This window comes from Capsicum annuum, chromosome 1 (genome assembly GCF_002878395.1).
Source record: "Capsicum annuum cultivar UCD-10X-F1 chromosome 1, UCD10Xv1.1, whole genome shotgun sequence".
Lineage (NCBI taxonomy): Eukaryota > Viridiplantae > Streptophyta > Magnoliopsida > Solanales > Solanaceae > Capsicum > Capsicum annuum.
The window spans coordinates 37,678,003-37,697,035 of record NC_061111.1 but is presented as its reverse complement, the minus strand read 5'-3'; the positions used below and the strand labels follow the sequence as shown (position 1 = coordinate 37,697,035).

The 19,033-nt window shown below is 32.5% G+C and overlaps 1 protein-coding gene and 1 non-coding gene across 2 annotated transcripts; both read left to right on the top strand.

Annotated features, from left to right (window-relative positions):
* The first annotated feature begins 243 nt into the window (after positions 1-243).
* On the top strand, positions 244-350 carry LOC124892031. Its single transcript, XR_007050042.1, has one exon. It is a non-coding gene; the product is annotated as a small nucleolar RNA R71 (small nucleolar RNA).
* A 3,017-nt stretch (positions 351-3,367) lies between these two features.
* On the top strand, positions 3,368-14,155 carry LOC107871542 (tryptophan--tRNA ligase, cytoplasmic). The gene is made up of 11 exons (XM_016718489.2): positions 3,368-3,869; positions 6,026-6,211; positions 6,787-6,838; positions 6,920-6,985; positions 7,813-7,896; positions 9,209-9,301; positions 10,349-10,429; positions 12,713-12,784; positions 12,944-13,012; positions 13,163-13,273; positions 13,914-14,155. Exons 1-11 carry the CDS (start codon positions 3,526-3,528, stop codon positions 13,962-13,964), a joined length of 1,209 nt encoding a protein of 402 aa, XP_016573975.1. The 5' UTR covers positions 3,368-3,525; the 3' UTR covers positions 13,965-14,155.
* Positions 14,156-19,033: the final 4,878 nt, after the last annotated feature.

Below are 19,033 nucleotides of genomic sequence, written 5' to 3'. Positions count from 1 at the left end.
AACTGAGTAGTTATTTAATTTTGTAGTGCAGCAAGCTGAGTGGATAAGGCAGCAAATTGGTCCACCTCTAACACACCTGCAACCTTCTTTGGAGCATTTCTTGAGTCCCACTCAGTATTTCCTTGTGCAACCCGATTCAACAAGGTGTATAACTCATGATACATCAATTCTAGTGCTTGACCACCTAGTACCTCATTGTGATCAAGTGCCTCAATAAAAGTGTGATCTAGTACCTCATTGGACTGCTGATGATGTGGACAGTCCCGAAGAAGAGCTTTGAACCTCTCCCATGCATGATATAAGTTCTCATCTAGCTTCTGTTTGAAGCTCACAATCTCACTACGCAGTCTCTCTATTGCCAGATGTAAAGAATCGGATGAGAAATTTCTGGGCTAAGTCATTCCAGGTTATGATTGAACTTGCTGGCTCAGCATTCAACCACTTCTTTGCTTCCCCCAACAGTGAAAAAGGGAAAAGTGTCAGCATAGCATAGTCAGTTGATACACCCGTAGGGATAAATGTGTCACTGATCTCCAAGAAGTTTCGTAAGTAGACTTATAGGTCTTCATATGAAAGCCCCATAAACTGTCCGCTGCAAATCAAAAGTTGCACCATGTTCTATTTCAGCTCAAAGTTACCTCCAGCAGACGATTTTTGAAAAAGGAAGGTCAAATTCGTCGGAAGTGGGATCTCCACTTCGTGAATTGTCCTGCGGGCTAATGGATCTTTAGCCATGAGAGCAGGATTGTATTGTTCCTCTTGAATTCATGGGATACGGTAAAGAAAGATTGCTACTCTCCTTCATTGGTAAAGGCGTTGCTCGGTTTCTAAGCCTGGTTCAACTAATTTCCTATCCCTTGCCAGCTTACTAGTCTGCAAACCTGTTTCCTGCAAATTCAACACCAAGACCAAGCATAAAGTACCAAAAAATCTAAAAAGTAAAACTAAAACTAAAATAGCTATCAATTTATAAGTCCCTGATAACGACGCCAAAAACTTGACTGCACCCAAGTGCACATACAAGTGTACGTGGTCTTACCTAATAATACAATGACCTTAAATAAAGCCAAGTATCGATCCCTCATACACTTGCGTTAAGAAACTATTGAATTTTAGTTCACAATTGAGATTTAATTAGTGCAATCGTAACCAAAAGAATTTGAGAGTTATAACTAAAAATAATGTAAATAATGCAGTAAATTAAAGTGATTGGACTATCAACTGAGAAAAACTCAGGGTTAAGGCTCCACGAACATTCATGCTAAGCTATTGAACTTCATTGGTTAGATTATTTATCTTGGTTGTTGATTCGAGGGTTTATAGTATGATCATGGTCTCCCGATCTTCTATTCTTCTACCTAACTGGATATTACAACTACATCATTGAGCGGGGATGCAATAATCCAATTAAATGCATTAAGATTTCATCCTGCAAGTGAACCAAACAAGGCTTCCATTCTAGGTATATCCCTATCTTAGACGCTAATTCAAATTCCTTATTTTATAAAAGAATAAGAACCTTGCTCTATTTATCCTCATGTTTTATCCTTTTATTCCCCCTCCCGGGTTCACAAAGACGACAATGGATGTATTCTAAGGGTCGTGAATCCTTAAAATAGTTATAACAAGGATAAATAAACAACCAAATATGATAAGAAATCAAAACTAAATCAATTCAAAGAAATAGTAATCATGTTCTTGGCCTTAACCCCGAAAAGGGGGCGTTTAGCCACTTATGGACATAACCGTAATCACGATGAATGAATACAAATTAAAATTCATAAACAAACTAAAGTAAAGATAGAAAAACCCTAATTGAAGTGTTTTCCAGCCCCTTTCCAAGCTTCAAAGTCGTCAAAGGTGTTTTGCAATGTGTTCAAGTGTCCTATTTATAGGAAGACGATTTTGGCTGTGTTGGGAACAAGGTGTGTGCCGTGAGCCTCACTCCATGGGAATAGGGGTCGCACCACGGAAGTCAGTCCATGGTAATGGGGGTAGCACAACGGGGCTATTCCCATACCTTCACTGGAATTCCCTTTTGACGTCTAAATTTGTCTTAAGCATTTCTCCTTCCATCCCAAGCCTGTGATGTTGTTTCCACTTGATTTCCAGCTTATGTATCATCTATATATCATCTAAATCAACTCAACAAGCCTTCTATATCATTAAACACCATGGGTTAGAGCTCAAAACAACACACAATCTACAACGGTGAACTAGAAACTTCAGCTAAGAACTAGTTTCACCCTTTTAATCTTTAACTTATTGTTTGTCTCTTGACTTGATTCAATTGAACTTTACACATTATCAATAAGTTGTTCCACACATAATTACACAATAATATCCTTAGGAACTCATTATACCCGTTAGAATTCATTGCGATCAACTAGAACAACACTTAGCTCAAGCTAGTAATACTAGTTTTCTCGTTTGAACTCTAAGTGACCAAATTAAGTGCAAACTTGTTTGAAAGACACCCTAAACATTATAATCAAATACTTAAACACTTATACGCTCAATTATATCATTGTTAACACATTAAGCACATAAATTGTCCTCCAAACAAGGCTAAATAAGCTCAGACAACAACACTGAAGTGCATAAAACCTCAGATCAATGTGTATATACATGCTATCCCTATATATTTTGTAATTTAATTTAAAGTTATAGAATTTTTTGTAAATAATCCTCTTATGTTTAACTATTTCGTTAATTATTCTTTATTTATTTTATATTGGGATAAAATTGGTAATAGATAGGACCGTCTAATAATGATTTTTTTTTTTTTGAAAAAATAACACAAATATATACCTTATCTATTACATTTAAACATCAAATATATTGGGGGCTAATTATGTATCTTGTCAGACCTAAAATCACAAAAAAAAAAAAAAAAAGATATCGAAAGTTAATTATGTATTCTTACAAAGAAAAAATATACCTTCGTTAGATGTATTATATATCTCAATAAATTCAAAATTAGAAAAACTGCATTGAAAGCTAATTATGTATTTTTACAAAAAAAAAAATTATATCTTTGTTGGATGTATTAAGAAGTAATTATGTACTCTCTCTATTTTAAATAAATGAATTGTTCGGCTATTTTTCAATATTCAAAATAAATGAATTGTTCATTCTTCAAGAAATATATTGAAAATTTCTTTCAATTTTATCTTTTCATTTAATGGGATTCTTAAGTAATTCATATTTTCTAGAGAGCAATTTAAGAATAATTAAAAAAGTAATAATAAAAAGTAACCTAGAATTTATGTCTAAATTTTTCTTTTAAAAAATATATCATATCTCAATAATTCAATTATTTTAAAATAGAGGTAGCAGCTCAACACAGTTAAAAAGAAATTGAGAATAATTATGTAAAATGTCGTCTGACTTTTTCTTTTTTCCTTCAATTTATTTGAAAGTCAGCATTTAGCTTCCCTAAACCCCAAACACCAGCCCCAACTCGCCGGCCTCGCCGTAATTCTCCGCCGGCGCCGGTAAACCATTTTTGTCCTCTGAGTATCAATGGAAAAACCGGATGACGATAAGAGCAAAGCTGTACAGGAAGAAGAACAAGTAGTGAACCCATGGGAAGTATCAGCAAAAGACGGCGGCAAAATTGACTACGACAAATTGATCGACAAATTCGGTTGCCAGAGACTAGACAAGTCGTTAATCGATAGAGTTGAACGACTTACGACTAAGGAACCTCATGTATTCCTTCGTCGTGGAGTTTTCTTTGCTCATCGTGATCTCAATGACATATTGGATGCGTATGAAAGAGGGGAGAAATTCTATTTGTATACTGGAAGAGGACCTTCTTCTGAAGCTTTGCATTTGGGTCATCTTATCCCTTTCATGTTTACAAAGTAATAATTGGGGGTTTGGATGCACAATGCTTAATACTTATTAAAGAGTGAAGAGTAAAAATCACACCTAAATTATCTCCTTTTTTGAGCTTCATATAGGAACAATGTGTATCTTAGTTTTCTGAACTTCATACATGAACTATGTTTTTTTCAATTTTTTGAGTTTTAAACAATGTGTATCTCGGTTTTTTGAGTTTCATACTTGAACTAGTGTATGCCGGTTTTTTGAGTTTAATATATGGACTATGGCTGCATTTGTTTTTTTAAAGATTCAGACATCTGAATTTGAATGCACATCGGAATAATTAAGATGTTGTCTCTAGATTTGAAAACGGAATTATTAAAACTATTTGTTTTTCAACATCTGAATGTGCAAAAAAAATATTATTTGTATATATAATAAAATAAAAAATACAATTCAAATAAAAAACTAATTATATATCAGAAAAGTATGTAATTTAATACAACAAAATTATTATTTGATTGAAAAAAATATATTTATGTTTGTTAGTGATAGTGGAGATGGTTTATAATGGTGGTTGCGGAGACAATGATTGATGTTAGTGATTAGTAATGTTAGTGGTGATAGTTGTGATGATTGGTATATTAGTGACTATTATGATGGTAGCGGTTGATAGTGGTGGTGGTGTTTGTGATGTGACGTTGTTTGATGTTAGTAGTTGGAGGTGTTGATTGTGAAGGATGAAAAATGAATGAATGATGGTTGATGATATGTTGGTGCTAGTTGGAGATGTTGTTAGTTGTGATGGTGGAGATGGTTGTTAGAAGAGATAAATTATAGCTAGCGATGATAGTGATTGAAGTGATGGTAGAGGTGGCGTTATTAGTGACAATGGTGGTGGCCGCCAAAGAATGTGTGGAGGTTGTGATGTATTAGTGGTAGTTAGCGGTGGTGCTAGTTGTTATAGATGAGTTGGTCGATAGTAGGGATTGACCGGTAGTGGTTAATGATGGTGGTGCTGTTGACGGCGGTGGTGACGGTAAATATAATTAGAATAATAGAGGCAGTAAGTGTGGTAGGATTGATAATAGTGGTTGGTAGCGATGTTTGTTATCGATGGTGGAGATGGTTAGTGGTGGCTGACAATGATGGCGGTGACAAAGGTGGTGACTGATGATTATGAATAAAGTGGCGGTGAATATTATCCAACACCAGAATACCTCTTCAGACCTATTAAGAGTTAAAAGCTTAATAAAAAACAAATGCACTTAATGGTTTGAAGTCTGAATCATTCAGGTTCAGACCTCCATTAAGTGCAAACAAATGAGTCCATGTGTATCTCGGTTTTTTTGAGTTTTATACTTGAACTAGTGTATGTCGGTTTTTTGAGTTTCAAACCTAGACCGTGTGTATCTCTTTTTTTGGATTTCATACCTGAACTATGTGTATTTTGATTTTCTTGAGTTTTATACTTGAACTATGTGTCTCGGTTTTTTGAGTTTTATACTTGAACTAGGTATGTTGGTTTTTTGAGTTTCATACCTGGACCTGTGTGTATCTTCTTTTTTTGGGTTTCATACCTGAACTATGTGTTTTTTGAGTTTTATACTTGAACTATGTGTACCTTAGTTTTTTGAGTTTTATACTTGAACTATGTGTATCTCAGTTTTTTGAGTTTTATACTTGAACTAGGTATGTCGGTTTTTTGAGTTTCATACCTGGACCTGTGTGTATCTCCTTTTTTGGGTTTCATGCCTGAACTATGTGTATTTTGGTTTTCTTGAGTTTCATACCTGTACTGTGTACTCGTTTTTTTAGTTTTATACTTGAACCATGTGTATCTCGGTTTTTTGAGTTTTATACTTGAACTATGTGTATCTCGGTTTTTTGAGCATTATACATGAACTATGTGTATTTCGATTTTTTGAGTTTCATACCTGAATTATGAGGTGTGCAAGTTTCCTGCGAGAATATCACCAAATATTTATCGAAACACACTTCAATTATCAATTGTTCCCTTTTCCTAACTGGAATTTGATACTTTGATTATAGTTTAGGTAGTAAAAGTTAACATATGATATTCGGGTATAAAAAAATAAAAAAATCGGAATACTTTAGGTGTAGTTTTGACTCTTCATTCAAAAAAATATTTACTTCCTTTTGGGTTTGTGATATCTGTTTTATTGTGCTGTAGGTACTTGCAGGATGCGTTTAAGGTGCCACTTGTAATACAGTTGACTGATGATGAGAAATGTATGTGGAAGAATTTGTCAGTGGAAGAAAGCCAAAGACTTGCTCGTGAAAATGCTAAAGACATTATCGCTTGCGGATTTGATATTTCGAAGACTTTTATTTTCTCTGATTTTGATTATGTTGGTGGGTGAGTAGCCTCATTTTATCCTTTCCGAATGTGTTTTGTACTAAGGAAAATGTTTGTCTGTAGATATCCTTTTTTGTATAAAGCAATTATACATATGGTTATCATACAAGGAGTGATATATGATCCAATGATTGTTATTTGGTGATATTTGGAAGTTTTAAAAGTTGAAAATAATGTTTAAAGGGATTATTGAAGTAAACAGAGATAGAGTTACAAATCATTATCCTATTTTTTGATGGAAAATTTCCTTAATGCAACAATGATTTTTCTTTTAGGTAGTGGTCGGGGGTGGGGGTGGGGTGGGCGGTGGAGAAGAGATTCAGTGATACGGTTTTCATGCTTATGTTCTGTTGCTTTGGATGTGATTAGAGTGGATGTTTCTAGTTAGAACGATAATTTTGATTTACATGGTATGTTGTAAGTAGAATTTTAATGGTCGAGCAAGGATGCAATCAACTTGTGCTTTCTTTCAAATTCATGTGTACAGCTCCATGATTTTTATTTTCATATTTTTATGTGTGTTTCTTGTTTGACAACTTAGAGTATTGGTGCTAACACAAACTTTTTTTGCACAGCGCCTTTTACAAGAACATGGTGAAGGTTGCAAAATCCGTCACATACAATAAGGTGATTACTACTACTTTATCTCTAGAGGAGCATCGTATATTAAAGTTTTTAAATGTATTGTGCTATGTGGTTTCTTTTCAGGTTGTTGGCATTTTTGGTTTCACAGGGGAAGATCACATTGGGAAAGTTAGTTTTCCGCCAGTTCAGGTAGCATTCCTCCTCAATTTTGTAACAGTAGTGTGTTTGTAACCTAATCTATTGTGCAAAATCTTCTTTTTTTCAAGTTTTGGACAAATGCTTTTGAAAATATATCAATAATTTTCTCCTTTTAAGTTATCTTTATATTTCCATCCCTCCAATTTAAAACCTAGGAAATAAAAACAGAAGCAAAATATGGAGAAGAGCACAATGCTTTTATAGACAGTCTAGAAAACAAAGAAACAATATAGCATGGAGAGGTACTTTACTAAGACCGTCTAAGCTTCCGTTTGTGAAGTTGGTGTGCACCATATCTCATATTTACAACAACAACAACAAACCCAGTGTATTCCCACTTAGTGGGGTCTGGGGAGGGTAAGATGTACGCAGTCCATACCACTACCTTCGAAGAAGTAGAAAGGTTGTTTCTGATAGACTCCCGGCTCAAGACAAGGAATAATAATCAAATCCATAATAAAGCATGGAACAAGATGACATAACATAAATACGACACCCACAAGTAATAGTAGCCAAAGAAAAGTAAACAAAATCGTAATAGAGCATGCAACAAGGTGTCTTAGCAAGAATAATAACCATATCTCATATTTGCTTTCCTATTTTCACATCAAATAGATAAACTTTCGCGAAGTCAAAAGCTTGAAGAAGCTGCAATACTATACTTCACCTTAACCCAGAAAAGGAAAAAAATAGCATAGCTGCAATAGTAGCTCGCTCTGAATCTTATATGGATTTTATCATTTCCTCAAAACTGAGAAATTTGAATTTGGTTTTGGATGTATGGAGAAACTTAAATAGTTGAATTTACAAAATTACAGGCTGTGCCATCTTTCCCCAGTTCATTTCCTCATCTATTTGGCAATGATAACATCCGCTGTTTGATTCCGTGTGCCATTGACCAGGTTTTTTCTCGCTCTCGTCAGATTTCTTCAATTTTTTTTTTTTGAGATGATTACACTGAGTATATTGTTGTTGTGGTTCCTTCAAGTGTCTAATTGTATTTGCTTGATCTAGAAATATATTCCTCACTTAGTAAAAAATGAAGCAGTATATTTTATTTTTCTTGATAACCGTGGTGTCCGGACCAGCTTGCGCACACCTCGACTAATTTCACGGGATGCCTACCACCTCCCATCACTCTGTTCAACAAGGGTAGACGGATGGGAAGAAATCACTTACTATTTGTCTCTGTTTTAGAGACCTCATGGTTCTCAACCCACCTTCATTGAACCACTAGACCACACCCTTGTGTGCATGAAGCAATATGTTTTGCTGTCAATAAAAGAGTGCTAGTTATATATTCGGATTGACATATTTTGTTTGAGAGTGGCGGTTGTTTCCCAATCAGTAGAAGCAATCTTCATTTTTCACAGACACAAAGATTTCCTCATTATAACCTTCATAACAACCTCCACTATGATAGAAACCAATGAGTTCATTTTAGGAGTTCTTTTTTGATTTTCATGTTGTTTTTTTTTTTGATGTACTAATCTGTCTAGTTGGCTAGACTAGTGAGAGGCTTGAATTGATTCTATACATTTTGCACTTTTTAAAGTCGACGCCATTTTGTTGTTGTGTTATGCACTCAAGATATTTGACTTATCAAAAGAAAATGCCAGATGGTCCATCTAAAAATTCTGCTCATATTATGGTATTATATATTTGGGGCTCAACTCTCAAGTTATTGTCTTGTGATATTACTAAGAGTCGGAAGCAACAATGTCTCTTTATAGGTGCCTTTATTTTTACCTATAATCTGCTGATGATATCTCCCGCCCTTCTTTTGGGTTGTTAGATTTGAGTGTGTGCAGAGACATTAGCCTCAGAGCCTATGGTGCCGTCTTTACTATGTTAACCTCCATCTATTTTCCAGTTAAATATTCCAATTGGCTAGTTCATGGATGTATGGTTATTGACACAATTGAGCAAGTTCAAGCTTTCATATCGACCTGCTGGTTTAAGTAGGCTACATAAGCGGGATATCTCCTATTTTGCTTTAAATTAATTTGATTTGATGATATATAGACAGTGTCATGTTATCTTCAGAGAAAAAGAAAACAAATCAAAAAGATGGAGGTCATGTTGTGTTTTTACTGCTTCATTTCTTTTTTCTCCGACGTGCAATGTCTCATTGTCTCTCATGATCTTTTTTTTATTTATAGTTTTCCTCCCTTTTTCTACTGGAAGAACTAACACCGGTAAGTGATTTTTCAGGATCCATATTTCCGAATGACTCGAGATGTTGCTCCTCGGATAGGCTATCACAAGCCTGCTTTGATTGAATCATCATTCTTTCCTGCCCTTCAGGTTTTCCCTCCTTTTAGATTAGTGACTGACCAATTTAAGTTTTGTTACAAATTTACGATCAAATTTCACTTTGATCACACTTCCCTGACTGATCCTTTTTCAGTTAATTAGTAGGAATAATTTATTCTGTTATGTTTGTCTGTCCTCAACTTGTTGCCACGAGGGTTTACCTCCTCTGGCTATAAGATGTTGCCCGAACGCCACTGCTAAAGAGAAAATATTGCAAATTGCATCATCGTTCATCAGATAGTTAGAAAGAATCACTATCATCTCAGTGACCTGTGATGTTCAATTAGTCAAACAAAGCCCCATATCTTCAATAACTTTTTCACAAAGGATTAGTCCTAGTTGGATACTCTTTTGTAGTACCCTTGCTGTCCATATTGCAAATAGCCTCCGTATGAATGCTCTCTTCTACTAGGCAGATGGAAATGCATGCCACTAAATCATCTTTCTCATTTTCAAAAAGATTTTATACTTTTCTTTTTCCATTTTTAACACACTCAGTCTCTTTGTAGTTGAATTTGGTTCTTCATTTGTGCAATTCAAATTATTCTTAGTTCCAACTTGTATAAAAGGTATCACTAACTATATAATGGTTATTTCATCCTTGCTCTTTGTCTGATGTCCCACCTCCATGCTTGTATCTGTCTGATTCCAAAGAAATAGAAATAAAACTGTCTCATCCTTGTTATTTGTCAAATTGGTTTGTGGTTTTTCATCCTTGCTCTTTGTCTGATTTCCCACCTCCATGCTTGTATCTGTCTGATTCCAAAGAAAGAGAAGTTAAATAAAACTGTCTCATCCTTGTTATTTGTCAAATTGGTTTGTGGTTTTTCATCCTTGCTCTTTGTCTGATTTCCTACCTCTGTGCTTGTATCTGTCTGATTCCAAAGAAAGAGAAATAAAACTATCTCATCCTTGTTATTTGTCAAATTAGTTTGTGCACACATGTTGCAGCTTATGTTGTTTTAGGTGTCTGCTTGTAAAAATTGTCATGCATTTTTTCTGTTGATATTTCATTTTTCCATCGTTGAACATTTGCAGGGGGAGAATGGAAAAATGTCTGCTAGTGATCCAAATTCTGCCATTTATGTGACCGATTCAGCAAAAGAGATAAAAAATAAGGTTGGGCTTTTAATATTATTGCACACCTTCTCAAAACATATATTTTTACGTATTTCAGACACATAATATGTCAATTCTTCTAAGTTCTATCCTTTTGGAAGGACATCCATTTGTGCATAACCCAGTTTTTATTGATCTTCTTTTTCTATGTTTTCTTTTCATTCTTGGAGGAGGGAAAGAGGATTACTTAGACATTTTATAAAATTCATTAGAAACAATGCACCCAAGGTGTGACCTAGTGGTCAATGCAGTGTTTTGAATAGCGAGAGGCGAAAAAAAGCGACGAGGGCTCGCTTCACAGAAGCGAGAAGCGTGAAGCGAAGCGCACGCTTTTTAACATTAAAGCGCTATTTAGTGCAAAATTTAAAAATATTAAACATGCATAAATAAATTACCAAGAGCTCAATAAATAACATAATCATTCAATACTCAAATTAAAAAGAGAATAGATAGTCATAACAAGCATTCAAGCAAACTACTAAAATACTAAAAATCAGTCTTGCGTCTTAATCAACCAACACAAATAGAGAAGACGAAGAAAAAACAAAGAAAAAAACAAAGTTGGAAGTCAGATTACCACAGCAAAAAAAAAAAGTAAAACAGAACTGGAAAACAGAGAAGAAGAAGAAGAAGAAGAAGAAGAGAAAAAAAAACAGAGATGAAAAAGAGTACTAGAGGAGAAGAAAAAAAAACTAGAAAACTCTAATAGGAGAGGAGGAGGAGGAGGAGTAGAAGAGGAGCGGAGGAGGAGAAGAAGTCGCATACCTTCAGCAGTTGTTCCAGAAAAGTCGCAGCAGCAGCAATGCAGTCGTATAGTCACTTAAGGGTTTTAACTAAAATAAATTAAATAAAGCAATAAAAAACCTTAAAAAAAAAAATCTTAAATATCCACTTAAGCGAGCTTTTCTGCGCTTTTTTTGCTTCAACGCTTCTCGCTTCTGGACATAAAGCGAGAGCTTTTTTCTCGCCCCAACGCTTCAAGTGTAAAAAGCAACCCACTGCTTCAGCGCTTTTCACAACAATGGGTCAGTGAAGTGACTGCAAATTGTGGAGATCAGGATTCAAATCTCAGCATAAATAAAAAATACTAGGTGTGGACAGAGTTACTCTATGGTTCCAATCTTAGTGGTACACGTGATGTTGTAGGTTAGGCACACGTCACAGGCTCGAAACCAGCCATAGACAAAAGCTTGGTATTGTAGTGGAGAAGAATAGAGGGACTTGTCCATTGTCCATCGTGTTTCATACCTTGCTCCTCTGGCCCTTGGAGATTTTTCGATTATCCAAAAAAATGTGACTAATTGCTGTTGTGTGCTAGGTGGTGAATTTTTCTGCTACTCACCATCACCTTCAATGGCTTTTAGATGAAGAAGCTTCTCGATATGGGAATTTTATTTTCATTTAGCTGGTAGATTGTATGGAAATTGAACTGATTTTGGGTCATTCACTGTTGCAGTTGGACATAGCGTTGGATGAGTTCTCTTCACTGTTATTGTTTATTGTTATCATTGATAGTTGTAATTGAGTTGCTAACTTTCCAACCTATTGGTAAACCATGATATGTTTCTGTATGAGTCAGTAGACAGTGATATTTGTGACAGACACTCTTGAAATAATACGTATCTCGTCAGTACTGGTTTAACTAAAGTGACTAAAGTTGCTAATAAGAAATAGAATACTCTTAAGCTCTCACAAGGGTTACTCATCCAAATTCATTCTATAAAAAGGATACTAAAATGAGTATATATGGTTATGACAACCCAAGAGCCAAATCTCAAAAATCCCCTTAATTGTTAGCCTCTACAGAAAATGAGTTGAACAAGTGTTCTTGTCACAAGATTCCTTTGATTTAAGCAGATCTATTGGCATTGGATTTCCTTTATTTGATTCCTCCGTAGTCCTCATGGTGATGATACGAGATCCTTGAGCTAAAACGTGGAATTGTAAATTCTTAGCTTGAACCCAGATAATTGTTCTACTTGAAGATTCAGTTGACCTGTTTTAGCTTCCAGATGTGCATCATATACCCTAGTGTATGTGTCCAGTTCCATTACAGGAGTTCTGACCTAGGTAAACCAGAAACTGAAGCAATGTGAATTTGTGGATGGGCATTGTAGCCATTGTAGTTCTTAATATTTTTTGAATCAACGAATACTTATCAGTTCAAAAAGAAAGTTCTTATGTATGTTTCATGGATGGGCATTATCCAGATTGATTGCTCTATGTTAAATAAGTTATTTCGATAGGCATAATAATGACCCTTTAAAATGTAACTATGTGCAGATAAACCGATATGCATTCTCTGGGGGACAAGACTCAATTGAGTTGCACAGGAAGAAGGGAGCAAACCTGGAGGTAACCAAATTTATAACCAACAGCTAATTCATAGGACGGAATGCATTTTTATACGACTGCACATGCTTGAATATAGCAATTTATGAATGCAACTTTGGACCATCTTCGCCATGAAAAAAAACACAGCAAATTATACCTCTTGTCTTGGATACCATGCAGGTTGATATACCATTTAAATATCTTGGCTTTTTCTTAGACGATGATAAAGAGCTGAAACGCATTGGAGAGGTTAGTTAGACTTCATACTTTCTCTTTGTGTTTCCTTACTAGGTCAAAATTTGCATTTGTAGAACTACAGCTTTTAGTGTTCACTTCAGTTCATGCATGGACTACCGACAGTTGATATTACCAATAAATGCTCATATGCTCAACTTTCAGGAATATGGTTCTGGTCATATGCTGACAGGTGAAATTAAAAAGATTCTTATTGAAGTATTAACAGATCTAGTCGAAAGACATCGACGGGCTAGGGCAGCAGTGACTGATGAGGTAACAGTGATTCCCGTCGAAACCTAAACTTAACCAACTTTGCTGAATTTTAAAGTACCCATTCTCCATTTTGAAATGCCTTGGATTATTAATTCAATTTGTCCTGGCTATATCTGAATTTCAAATGGCGTGATTTTCTCTTTAGTAACGTAAGGATTTAGCTTGGTCTGCTATTAAGTGAACATGAGGGGATTGAAGTGAGCACCAAGTCTCCAATTTCTTTATCTGTTTGGGATGCCTCACCTAATTCAATGTTGCTGAGTGGTGTCTTCACTCTTCCTCACACACATCACTAGATACTTCAAAGGTGTGTTGCACTCTAGCTGGCCCGAGCACCAACGTCATATAAGAAAAGAAAAGGATATGGCAAGGGTGTGAAGAGCTCCTCTTGTGCACAGCATCATCCATCAGAATAATTTCAACAACACTCAATTTGATGCCTCTTTTTGAGAGGCGTGCTCAGGGAATAAAGGAGGGAGTTGGAGAGTCCTGATTCTTCAGAATGTTCTTTAGTGCATCTTTTGTTTGTCCAAATTACTGGGTGTCTTGTCTCTTTTAATGTGTTCTATGTTTTTTTTCCTTTTCTTTTCTGTTTCCAAATTGATTAATTTATTTACTTGTTGCATGATCTTTTCTGCAGATGGTAGATGCTTTCATGGCTGTCAGACCACTTCCTAATATGTTCAATTGAATGGGCAAAGTATAATTAATTCTTGATGCTCATCTTTGTTTTCCATTTTACTGCGAGTTTTTTCTTCTTCAATTGTACCATTTTTCCCTTCCCTGTAATTTGTTACTTGTTAACTCAAGTTATGTTTGCAAGAACAACGTAAAGATGGTGGTTTTGCAGTAGATTTAACATGATTTATTTTCTAACTTGTATCCCCTATTGTCTGGTTCCTCTTTTTTGTTTTTTCTTGCTGGTTTTTTTTTATCCTGGACATGTTTAAAAATGGTTTTGCAGTATTGTATATATCCTATGGTCCAACTTAAAATGGATATTCCTATCTATTTCTAATTAGCTAATATTATATATATATATACACACACACTTAGATATGCACGCACGGGCACAATATATATATAGATATTTTTTCAATTTATGTGATCTAAATAGAATTTAGATAATTAATCATTAAAATAATTTAAGTTTTTAATTATTGTGTTTTATAATATTTTTTCTTCTATTTCAATTTAAGTGACAATGATATAATTTTGAGAATCAGCCAAATATTTTATATTTTTAAATTTTAAAATTATTAATTATTTGATTTATAATACTCTTTACATAATTTTTCAATAAGATATGAATATTTTCTTCGTCCCAATTTATGAAGCATAGATGAAATTTTGGCAATCAATTAAGTTTTTAAATATTTTTCTTATTTCTTGTTATTTATAGTACTTTTTATTTCATTTTCAAATAATATATGTTGTTTTATATTTTTTTTTTGTTCTGTCCCAATTTATATGACACTAATATAATTTTGATATTAATCAAATTTTTTATGTTAACATATCATTTTGTTATTCTTAATTTTCTAATACATAAATGACTTATAATAAGGGGTGGTATAGTAAAATCATCGTTTGAAGGACGATAATTTAATTTAAAACATCAAGAGTTAATTTTGCATTTTATGTTTATTTTATCTTTTTATTAAATATTATTTATTTTCTTAATACTTAGATGACTCATAATAATTAATTAAAAGAGATTGCTTATGTTACTCCTATAAAAATTAACATAATTTTATCATATCCAATAGTAATCATCGATAACTCACCGAAGTAGTATATTAATTAAATGCAGGATGCTATATTTTGCATATACGAAATATGATATTATTAAACATTATTGGATAGTGCATTATGTTTATCTCATACAATAATGCAAAAAAATTATATATTTTTCTTTATTTCTTTTTTACTTGATACATATTGATCCAATACAAATCTTAAGAAAATATTCATTAGAATTTATTTATTAAATTAAATTTATTAATTTTATAATTTAAAAATTTAAAAGTTTAAATATTAGTATTTCTATGTAAGAAAAAAATAATTTTAAAATTTAAATTTCCTAAAATAAATAAGTAAAAAAAATAAAATATGAATATCAAATTCAATTAAAATAATAAAATTGATTTACTTTAAATATTTAGTTGCAATTAATTAAGATGAAATTTTATATTATTAAATTACTTAAATTTAAGATGCTATCTTTTGAATATACAAAATATGATATTATTAAACATTATTGGATATTGCATTATGTTTGTCTCTCACAATAATAAAATTTTATTATATATATTTTTTTAATTTCTTTTTTACTCGATACATATTGACCCAATACAAATCTTAAGAAAATATGCATTAAGAATTTATTTTATTAAATTAAATTTATTGATTTTGTACTTTAAAAATTTAAAGTTAAGTTTAAATATTATATTGACCCAACACAAATCTTAAGAAAATATTCATTAAGAATTTATATTATTAAATTAAATTTATTAATTTTGTACTTCTAAAAATTTAAAGTTAAGTTTAAATATTAGTATTTCATATAAGGAAAAAATAATTTAAAAATTTAAATTTACTAAAAGAAATAAGTAAAAAATAATAATTTTGAATATAAGAGTCAATTAAAATAATAAAATAAATTTACTTTAAATATTTAGCTGCAATTAATTAAGATAAAATTATTATATTATTAAATTTTAAAAATTTAAATTTACTAAAATAAATAAGTAAAAAATATTAACTTTGAATATAAAAGTCAATTAAAATAATAAAATTAATTTAATTTAAATATTTAGTTGCAATTAATTAAGATAAAATTATTGTATTATTAAATTACTTAAATTTAAGATGCTATGTTTTGCATATACAAAATATGATATTATTAAACATTATTGGATAGTGCATTATGTTTATCTCTCACAATAATAAAATTTTATTATATATTTTTCTTTATTTCTTTTTTACTCGATACCTATTGACCCAACACAAATCTTTAAGAAAGCATTCATTAAGAATTTATTTTTATTAAATTTATTAATTTTGTAGTAAAAATTTAAATTTAAGTTTAAATATTAGTATTTTCATATAAGAAAAAAATATTTTAAAATTTAAATTTACTAAAATAAATAAGTAAAAAATTGAATATAAAAGTCAATTAAAATAATAAAATTGATTTACTTTAAATATTTAATTGCAATTAATAAATATAAAATTATTACATTATTAGATTACTTAAATTTAAATAATTTTAATTAAAAGGAACTGATGGCTGGCAGTAATTCGCGCGGCCATTCAGACCTATAAGTTAATATCAAAAAACCAACCGAAATATATAAGAATTTCATATAGCCTATTGATTGTATGGAAGATTGAATCTTTTTACCCGAGCAAGGGGCCTGTCAGAAGTTAATACATGCTTTAGTTGAGCCCATATGTCTAGCGATTCTAACCGTGAAAAGAGGCGTCCCTTTTCTCATCTTTAACGGGCTTAAAAATCACGGCTTGCTAGACGTAGTCACTAAGATAAAGCCAATAAAAGCAGTACTAACTTCTATTGTACCACCATCTCGGAACCAAGTCAAGAAACTATAGAAAAATTCTTTTATATTTTGATAGAGTCTGAATCTTTCATGGTTATTATACAAAAGAAATTAGATCTCCAGCATAGATATAAAAATTATTTAATCGAACATAATCACGATCGGAGAGAGAAAGAGAGAGAGAGAGTAAATAATTATAAATAAAATAAAATATCTTTAATGGTCCGATGCAAGGCCGGAATAGTAATAACGACAATCTTTTATTCCACACTTGAGATTATTTTACAAGAGAGAAGAGAGAGTACTCTAAGCTAGAGAGAGAAATGAAAAAGAGGATAAAAAAATGAAAATTTTCTGCCTTCCCTAACAAATGAAGGCATCTATTTATAGGAAGAAAAAGATATCTACAAATAGTATTATTGGTTCCACATTCGGGTCCTATGTACTGTGGATCTACTGTGTAGGAATAGTACTGAGGGTCCCATATCTGGGTCTCGTGCACGGTAAATATACTGTGTGTATTACACTTTATTTTTTCTTTTAATTTTCTAAGAAATTCTTCAGTTCTTCCAATGGCTTCATCAGATAGCGATTTATCTAAAGAAACAAGCTGAGAATCCTAAACTTCTTCATCGACGATATCATCGTTGGTTATACTCTTCATGAAAGTACCTGACTTATCATGATTATCAACTGATTTCATCATATTTCGTCGAACTTCTTCCAAATATTTTTCAATCGTCGCGATCCTATCTCCGTCATGGACAGAGATTCTTCTTGCAATATGCTTATATGATTTATCCTCGATAATATCTTTTCGAGGGGCTATAGAATATTCTTGAATCGTCTTTCTAATAGTATCCAAGAGTTCTTGTCCATACAATATTTTTATTTTGAAATCCTTGCGCGCATCAGTTTGTTCCAAAAATTATTATAAAATACCTTATATAAACAAGGGATTTGCTTTTTAGTGAATCCTAGTTCTGGAGTCCATTTATTAATCCAGGGAATAGAAAATTTAATAAAGAAGTACATTTGGTCAATTTGATCTAAATTACAAATATGATCTGGATGATATAATTCATTCAGATGCGGAGATACTTTGGTCCATTCTTTGTATAACTTGAGGGATGGGTCATGCAGTATCTGGACGGTCGGACCATGATAAGACCACCAATCTATAAACCAGTTAGGAATAGATTCTGCAAATATCTTTCCGCATATTTTTATAAACCAAATATGCTTATGTCTGTCGTTGTTATAATAAAGAGCTTTAGAGAAAGCTTCAATGTAGTCCCAATAAGTGAAATTGATCTTGGAACCTTTAAGCAATATCTGCTTCTCAGTCATTGAGATCACTCCCTAATATGATCCGTTTAATAATAATTTTAGAGAGGTTATAAACGTTCTCTTCACTGTTGTACCAAGAGAAATGTTTAAATTCTGTACTCCCTATGGTAATGAGAATAATTTCATAATAAGTACGGATTTTGTATGAATTACTCGAAAAATATAAATTATCTATCAAATATTTGTGGAGTATCTCCCACGGTCTATTTTGCCTCTGAACCTCAGAGTTTTTGATAAAAAATATCATTTCTTTATTTTTAATTTGTTCATAGGACTTGATATGATTATTTTTCTTTTCCCTCGCAATTGAAGCAAACGTATCGCCCTTTTGTTCTGCCAGATAGGCTTGCAATTGCTCGTATAACGGGTTGTCTTATAGAATATCATCCAGATGGATCATTTGTGATGATGAATATTCGCCTGTTTGCGGTACTTTGGAGTTTATCAAACTCCTATTTCCCATTTGTATAACTAGGGAATTGGACGAGAATTCATATGACGATCCTGAATATCATCTGATTGTTGGGGATGATCTTTTCCTTCCTCCGGAGACTGATCTTCCTCCTGATCTACTTTGTCCTTTTTTCTATTGCTACTTGTCATGGTGGGCCAGTAGACATAATGCAAAGAGGACAATTAATTAGATATTTTCAAATCATATCAATCAATATCTCTAATTACTTCATAATTGAAGACAGAAAATTCTTCTTCAATCATATCATAGATGATTTTATCAATTATGAGATTTTGAATGTCTCTGTATAACGAAATTATCTTTAAAATGGTGATTAAAGTTTTCTCAAGAAGAAAAGATGTATAAAAATTCATTATTAATTTAGATATTTAG